Raw genomic sequence first — 8,762 nt, forward strand, 5'->3', positions numbered from 1 at the left:
AATAATGAGCACGAGATATAAACATGCTTCGGTTATCCAGTTGTCTTTTGTTCTTCGAAGTATACAGACTAAATAATCAAGACTCAAACAAAATGGCTGCGCCCATAAATTGCTAAAATTTGGAACTTTTTACACACGATATTGTTCATTTATCACATTGAAATCCAGCCTAAAATGGCTGATTCTTATGCTCTGGTGAAGGGCGGTAAATTAAAGATTAAAGGGCGCAAAAAAGAAAAGAAGTAAGGATTTTTACTAAAATATTCAGATCAGAATAACTGGGATGTAGTCATAACGCCTTAGCTACGAGAACGTAGCTAAAAACGTTGAGATATACTGATGTGTTTGTTTTTAGCTACGATTGGATGCCTTTAGTTCCAAGTGGCAAACTCAATTTCTTTATTAATGCATGTAACATCTTTAAAATAGATAAGTTTATGATATTATGATTAATTAAACTTACAGAGGCCAATGTAGTGGCACAACTGTCGCCTAACTCCAAATATTCGCGTTTAAATTAATGAAGCGTTGTTTTTGTCTGACATTTCACCGCCATCGAAATCCATTCATAGTTACTGTGCTTTCGATTGTCCTTTTGATTGGCTGTTATAAAAGCCTTATATTTAGCCCCGCCTTCATGATGACAGCGTATCGTTTAAAAAGATGGCGGTCTTAGTAACGGCTTAACGCCTCGATTTTAAAAACGACGATTTGTACCGGTTTCAGGTAGGATTAAATGCTTAATTGTAGTTGGGTGTTGTAGAAATATTATAAATAACAATAATCAATCGTTGTTTTGATTAAAACTATTGTCAATTTTGTTTAAAAATGCCGGGTGTGAATCGCTCCCGCAGCTGCAACGTTATAGGTAATGGGCTCATGTCTTATCTCGAAACACGGAGGGTTGAGAGATTAAGGTTAGTTATCTAAACGACCCTATGCCATAACGGCCAAAAACAGGTTTGGTCAAAACGGCCCTATTTTAGTCATAACGGCCAAACAGTTTGGTTATAACGGCCAAAAGATTTGGTCATAATGACCAAACATTTTAATTTAATGAAAAACAAGATATTGTTGTTGTTTATTAAAGATTTAACGTCCAATACGTTAGATATGATAATATTATGGATATACGTTAGATATGATAATATTATGGATAGGTTGATTTACAGAGTTTAAGGTCTTGAGATGAACAAGTATATTGATTTTCAATGAATTTTGATAACTAAACAGCTAAATCCATGATATTAAACGTTTTGTATACTAAATGTTAGCATGGGGCAGAACTTTATAAAAACCAAACAAATTCTAATGATTTTCTGATAATTACTTTATGAGTTGTTACTCTTAATCAGATTTTAGTGTATTATAAATGTTTCATTATCGAAAAAAGTAAAAATATGCGACAACTCTTGTAGACTGCCCGGACGATTTAGCTGCTGTGGGCGTATGTTTCATTGCCTGGCAACCTATCTTTTATATTGTATTAACATTAAATTCCGAAATAACTACAGTAGTGAACGCTAAAGTAGTGAACCCAGTCAGTTTTGGGTCCTGCTGGTTTGGATCTAATTTAATTAAACCAACCTGTAGGCTATTGGACGTTAAATCTTTAATAAACAACAACAAGCAATCCATTTTTTTTTATTTTTTTTTTTTTTTTCATGTATTAAATTAATGTTTAGCTAATGTATGTATTTATATTATCTGTTAGGCAATATCTTTGTGAATAAATATCATTTCCTGCAGTTCAAAAATGGTTTATATTTTCTTGGCCGTTTCGACTAAATATTTTGGCCGTTTCGACCAAATATTTTGGCCGTTATGACCAAAATTTTTTGGCCGTTATGGTTTAGGGCCGTTATGTCTATAACCCGAATAACTGACCATTCTAATGTAACAGGCATTGCCATTGCCTGAGTTATAGTGAGTAAAGCGAACCTGATTATTGTCAAATATAGAACCTTCATAATTAATTTTCTCAAGTGTTTAGTTTTTCCAAATTGATTTTTATTTAGATCTAAATTGTATACATTAATTTTGTTTTTAAAAAAAGAACAAAAAAGTGTGAGAATTATTTTCATTGACATCAAAAATATGTGACGTCATTGATTAGACGCGTCATAGAAATAGTTCTATGAGGCGCGTAATCTCGCCAATTATGTAAGTTGACATGCATTTTGCCAGTTTTGCCCAGTGTATCCGGTTCCTGTTTGAATTTATTTTAAGCCAACATTCTGTGAGTGACAGTTTCAGAGCATGAGGTACATGTATAATTAGGACTTAAAAATATCTTTAAAACAGAGATGGGGTGGAGCGGTATTTTCATATTGCAGCTTATTATGGACAGATAGGAAGGAAAAGAGGACTTCACTCCAGAGAGACCATTTTGAAAGTAGTAGCCCTTCTATAAACCTGACCTAAAACAAAACCTTATGAATAGGATTACAGACTTAAATTTATTTCTCTTAAAATCTCTTGGAAATACACAAATATTAACATATCATATACATGTAACTATCTTTGAAATGAAATGGGTTTAATATCCTACCTGTCTGTGGCCTACTCTTATTTTGAATTCCAACTGTCAAGGGTTCTTTTAAGTGCATGCCAGTGTGTACACAGGACCTTGGATTTTGCACCATCTGCATGACTACATATCGTCCCTGGCCCTAGGTCCTAAGTCCAACACCAGTCTAGCAGGAAATTGATGTTGTTATATAATTTTATTTGTAGACATAAAAAACATAAAAAAAGTAAACGAGATGAAGAAAAACCTGGAGGAAGTAACTCTGCTGATAATGAAGATACAGCAAAACATGGTAAGGAGTAAATCAGCTATGACATAATTTACAATATGATTTACAGATCTTTATTTCGTTTAATTATTTTTATACTTTCGATAGCCTCCACTACATGAAATCTGACCAGTTGTAGTGGGCCTTTGATCAGGGGTCATATGAGTGGCTTTTGACCCTATGAAATCAAACAGTTGATTAACCAATGAGCGTTAATGTTTCTAGTGGGTTACCCACAGTTCCGTGAGGGGGCGCTGAGAGGGGCTGGCGGTCGAATGATTTAACGCATGCTCTTTGGATCATAAGGTCTGTCGTTGAGTCAAGTGGCATGATTTCCACTCTAATTTGTCTCAAATTGACGATCGGTTGATGAAAATGAAATGTTTATTGGGTACTTGTATTTCAGGTGGCTGGTGGGAAGTAAAGGAATTTGATCAGCTTATTGGTAATGTTGCCATTGAGATGGGTGATATGACATATATTAGCGCCATGGATAACGGTTTATTTACACTGGGTGATCAGCGATCTGAAGGTAATTTATAAACACATCTTTGTATAAGATAAAAGGTTTGATTAAATAGATTCATTTATGGTTCTGGCCATTTATCATAAAATAAAGTGTCAAAAATTAAGAAAAGATGAGAACAAATCCATATTTCCCTTGGAGAGCTACCATGACTCAGTGAGTAAGATGCTATCTAACTAATCCGGAGGTCTCTGGTTTGGTCCTGATGTTGGCCGAGTAAGTTCCTCTGGATTTTCAAGTGTGGTTTCCCCTTGTCAGTGGTGCAGGATGGAGGGCCTGTCTAGTCATTTGGATTGGACGAATACCCTACATATTGGTGTGCACATAATTGAACTCTTGACAGTTGGGATTCAAAATAAGAGTAGGCTGTGATGCCGCTGCTCGGGCAAACTTTCCCTCATATAGATGTCACTATTAGTATTAAAGTGATTAAAATTCTAATATCCATCACTATTGAATACACAAACCCAGCCATTAGTGATGTTTATCATTAACACCTCAGTGATATAACAGCTACTTAATGGCTACTTCAGTGAAAGCGGACATTAAATAAAGCTATTTCACACATACCGTCTGATTACTAACCATTTTAACATGCATATGAAAAGTTGATTTTGATCTGTTTATTACTAAAAGTCATGTGTTCAGATGTTTGGAGAAACATAGGCTGAGGTGATGCCAACGAAAATTAAACTCCTTTTTTTTAGATATTTCTAATTAATACAAGTTTTTATGCTATTTTGTAGGTGAGGCTCCTGATCCAGTTGAAATTTTAACGGCTATAAAAATAAATGATACAAAGTTGGCTTTGAAATCAGGATATGGTAAATATCTGAGTGTTGATACAGATGGTAAATTAATTGGTAAATCAGAAGCAGTTGGCAGTAGAGAACAGTTTGAACCTGTCTTTCAAGATGTAAGTTACACAGTTAGTCTTGAGGTGTTACAATAGGGGCTAGAGCAGGGATGCCGAACCTCCACCTCCCGAAACGACTTAGTTTGTTCGAGTGGACGTTAAACCCCACCACTTGACTCAATGACAGATCTTATGATTTAAAGCAAGTGTATTAGACCACTTGACCACAGGAATGAACCAATACCCCCCTCCCGCCCCCCCCCCCCACCTGGATTGAAATAGAAGTTGTAATGTAGATATTTTACTATATATTACAGGGTAAACTGGCCATCAACGGTTGTAATGGAAGATTTATATCTGTAACAAAAGATGGTGATATAATGTGTAGTTCTAAAACAGCTGGCGAAAAAGAAATGATTAAGGTAAAAAAAACAAAAAACAAATGAAAATGTTGTAAATGCTCTGGTTCACAAGAAATTAATGTGCTGTAATGACAATATCTCTATTACGGAATTGAACATTTCAAATTACATTTACAGTCACATGTATAGTTATAATAATGAAAATTATAATTCCAAATACAATTACAGTTACAACTAGAACTGCAGTGATGATGGGTTTCACTGTTGCCACGTTACACTTGAACTGACATCAATTCCGTACGAATGAAAGCATAAACCAGATTTCCACATGAGTTCTTTAACAATAGCATCGTATTATTTTGTACTTTATAGTTTGCAGTTATCCCAATTTGTCTGTTTATAATAATATAGAGTTATTTTCATAATTACATATTTTATAGATAAGATCCAGCTTTATAGTTTGCAGTTATCCCAATTTGTCTGTTTATAATAATATAGAGTTATTTTCATAATTACATATTTTATAGATAAGATCCAGTGTTGATACAGATATTGATCCTCTAGCTGGTATACCCATGGAAGAAAGAGGAACTCTAAAAGAATCAGAAATAAAATATGTGTAAGTTCCAACACAACCTGGAAATTTATAAAATGGAAAACATATTTGATTATTTATAAAACTGAAAACGTATTTGAAAATTTATAAAACTGAAAACGTATTTGAAAATTTTTGAAATTGAAAATGTATTTCAAAATTTTTAAAATTGAAAATGTATTTCAAAATTTTTAAAATTGAAAATGTATTTCAAAATTTTTAAAATTGAAAATGTATTTCAAAATTTATAAAATTGAAAACGTACTTGAGAATTTATAAAATTGAAAATGTATAAAATTGAAAACGTATTTCAAAATGTATAAAATTGAAAACATATTTGAAAATTTATAAAATTGAAAACATATTTGAAAATTTATAAAATTAAAAATGTATTTGAAAATTTATAAAATAGAAAACGTATTTGAAAACGTATCTGAAAATTTATAAAATTGAAAACGTATTAGAAAGTTTATAAAATTGAAAATATACTTGAAAATTTAACATTGAGTTTTTAAAATTCACATTACCAGTATAACCGATATGTTAGTGTAAAGAAATACAATGTACACTTATTTTAATATTCAACAAGGGATTTTGTTGCTCCTGGTAGAAATCAGTTGAAGTCCTCTTTCTAAAGAAAAAGTTTCAAACCTATTAATGTTGATCAACTGATTAGCAGTTGAAATGAAATGAAATGGGGTATTAACATCCTACTGGGCTAATGAAGATAGACATACACAGTGTGCTATGAGGGAAATTATGCCAGAAAAGCAGCACTACGACCCACTCATATTTCGAATTCCTACTGTCAACCGTTCTTTTACGTGAATGTCAATGTGTACACAGGACATTAGTTTTTTGTCCCATCCAAGCAACAAGACACTGTTCAGTGTTAGGCTCTCCATCCTTCAACACTGAAAATGGAAACCACACCACACCAGGAGAGAACCTGACACCTCCTGGTTAGTGAGCCAGCATCTTACTCACAGAGCAACGACAACTCCCCTGAATATTTGGACTGGAAACCACACATGGAGAATGGATTGTAGTCATTTATTGTCAACAGTCATTTATCACAAACTTATGTTGAATTTGATTTTTGCAGGAAAAAATTCCAGAGTTACCGTAACAACAGATTAAAGATTAGTGAACAGGCAATTGGACAGTTGATGCAGGCGAGAAAAGAAGGAAAACTTCACGAATCTTTATTGGACAGGTTAGTTTTTAAACGCCCACATTTTTATATGGACATATTGTTGACGCCCCTGTGCGTCCCTTCACATTTTGTTTTTGGACACTCTACAGGTCACAATTTTTATCTGATTTTGACGATATTGAAATATTTGTTTTTTTTCCCCTAAGATTTCGGTTCCTTTCGATATTGACACATGTGGGACTGTAACATTCTGGATTATGGCCCCAGATTGTACGAAAAGTCGCATTTTTAGCTTGTTCTCTGTCCATCTCTTGCAAAATGTGGGTGCATCTTGCATGGCAACTGCTTGTTCAATTTTGTTTAAATTTCACATTATCTAACTTTAAAATGTATAGGGTATGACACAAAATCCTTTTCAAGCAGGAGGGGTTAGGTGGCTGAATGGTCTAACATGTGCGCTTTAGATCATAAGGTCTGTCATTGACTCAAGTGGTTTTGATTCCCAGCTTGTATGTGACAAGGAGTAGGGTCGCTTTCTAACCTCATGGGTTTTCTCCAGGTCCTCTGATTTCCTCCGATTTTCTCCTACGAGCAAGCAAATTTTTGAACTAAAATTGAACCATATGTTAGTCCCGAAATGACCTAGTTTGTGTCCAGTGGATGTTAAAACCATTTGTCTCTCTCTTTTTTCAAGAAGAAATAAGGAAGGAAGCTTTGCCCTTACACATGAGCTTCATGGTAAAATATACCAGTTCCTGCTCCCAGTTTAGTTCGAGAAAGTTCCACAGGATTCTCAAGCCTGGTTTTGCCTTTTCATTCGTACAGATGAGACGAGACAAAAAACAAATTTGTTGTCTTGTCAGAATGCCTGTTTTCCTTATTTATGAATCATAATTTGATTTTTTGTTCTATTTCAGACGAGAGAAAATGAAAGCCGACAGATATTGTAAATAGTACACAGTTCCTCATCTCTAATTTTATCATGTACATAAGTTTATCAAATAAATAAAAACATCTTTAATATAAAAAAAACTATGTAGTTCGTTTTCATTATTAAAGCTGCATTAAGTAAAAGCTAAATTACTGATCTTTCTTTTGGCCACAAATCTTGCATTAATTACTAATTAGTCGGATGGTTGGGATTTTTAGTGGGTTGAAACACAATCACCATCTAACATTTTTATTTAAAAATAGATAATCCAGACTTTGTTGACGTGGACGTATATTGTCGTCGCCTCTGTCCATCCAACCACAATTTGTTTGTGGACACTCTAAATGTCACAATTTTTATCCGATTTTGACGACACTTGAAATAATATAGGTCTAACTCCCAAAGATCTTGGTTCCTTTCGATATTCCTGTCTTCATTGCCCAGTTCGGAGCAAATCAGTAGGATGTTAAACCCCATTTCATTTCATTTCAATATTGGCATATATCGGACCATAACTTCATGGATAATGGCCCCTGATTGTACAAGAAATTGTTCTTGTTTTTAGCTTATCCTCTATCCATCTCTTGCAACAAGTAGGCTTATCTTGCCTGGCAACCATTGTTTTTTTTTGTTGTTATTTTTTTAGCTTGTTCTCTATCCATCTCTTGCAAAATGTGGGTGTATCCTGTCTGGCAGCTGCTGGTTAAATCATGGACCTTATATGTTTTTTTATTCCTTGGTCATTCATTTTCATTGCACAGAAAAAGATTTATTGAATATATTTTAATTATAATTCATAAAAAATTAATGTGACCTGCTTTAGTCCCCACTTTTCTGAATTGTTGGACTTCTGTAACCTCAGTGGTCTCATTCCGTTCCACCCCACTAAACCCTGGGTTTATCCATGTAGGAGGTACATATTCAAATTATCGGTAACCCCAGTCGTCTCATTTCGTCTACCACACTAAACCCTGGGTTTATTCAAATTGTCTGCTCTTGATGACTGTGCTACTTTTATCAACCAATAAAAAAATCGTCAAATTCAAAGGAAATTGGTGATGGGAAGTAACTCTCATCTGGCTACAGATCACCAAAGATTTCCCCATTGACTTTAATGTTAATTCTCGTCTCTTAGACCGGCTCTAACTTTTCCCAAATTTTCGTTGGAGCAACATGTGGCAACCTCTTGTCCAAAAGCACGTATGAGGTTCAATATGAAAAACTCGAGATACGCAAATAGGAAATAGAGACAAGTAAACATGCAATTCTCCGCCCTGCATTTCAACCCAACCAACCTTTTAACTTATGTATCCTTCCGCCTCAAAATCATGAATATTTACCAAAACCTTGCAGAAAATGTATACGATGTTCTACACCAAAAAGTCAACAAAGATCGCCATGCAAAAGTTGGAAAAGAGATAGGGGGAGAAAGACTAAAAACAGTTTTGGCCCTTGGGTGAAGGCGTAGGAATAATTGGCCAGCTGTGTCCATATTGTTGTGAAAGAAAGCAATGGGACTATGTCTGGTTTGTGAACTG

The 8,762-nt window shown here is 34.4% G+C and overlaps 2 protein-coding genes across 2 annotated transcripts in view; one reads left to right on the top strand and one right to left on the bottom strand.

Moving 5' to 3' along the window:
* The window catches only part of LOC126830095 (BTB/POZ domain-containing protein 17), a 33,145-nt gene extending 30,462 nt beyond the window's left edge, over positions 1–2,683 (bottom strand). Inside the window, exon 1 of the mRNA XM_050560372.2 lies at positions 2,552–2,683. The gene's annotated coding sequence lies outside the window, so the exon portion shown is untranslated. The remainder of the gene's footprint in view (positions 1–2,551) is intronic.
* Positions 48–7,325, top strand: LOC126830102 (protein FRG1). The gene is made up of 8 exons (XM_050560377.2): positions 48–242; positions 2,737–2,822; positions 3,205–3,330; positions 4,071–4,240; positions 4,498–4,602; positions 5,070–5,161; positions 6,243–6,353; positions 7,211–7,325. Exons 1-8 carry the CDS (start codon positions 175–177, stop codon positions 7,245–7,247), a joined length of 795 nt encoding a protein of 264 aa, XP_050416334.2. The 5' UTR covers positions 48–174; the 3' UTR covers positions 7,248–7,325.
* Positions 7,326–8,762: the final 1,437 nt, after the last annotated feature.

Source organism: Patella vulgata, chromosome 8, assembly GCF_932274485.2.
Source record: "Patella vulgata chromosome 8, xgPatVulg1.2, whole genome shotgun sequence".
Taxonomy (NCBI): Eukaryota; Metazoa; Mollusca; class Gastropoda; family Patellidae; genus Patella; species Patella vulgata.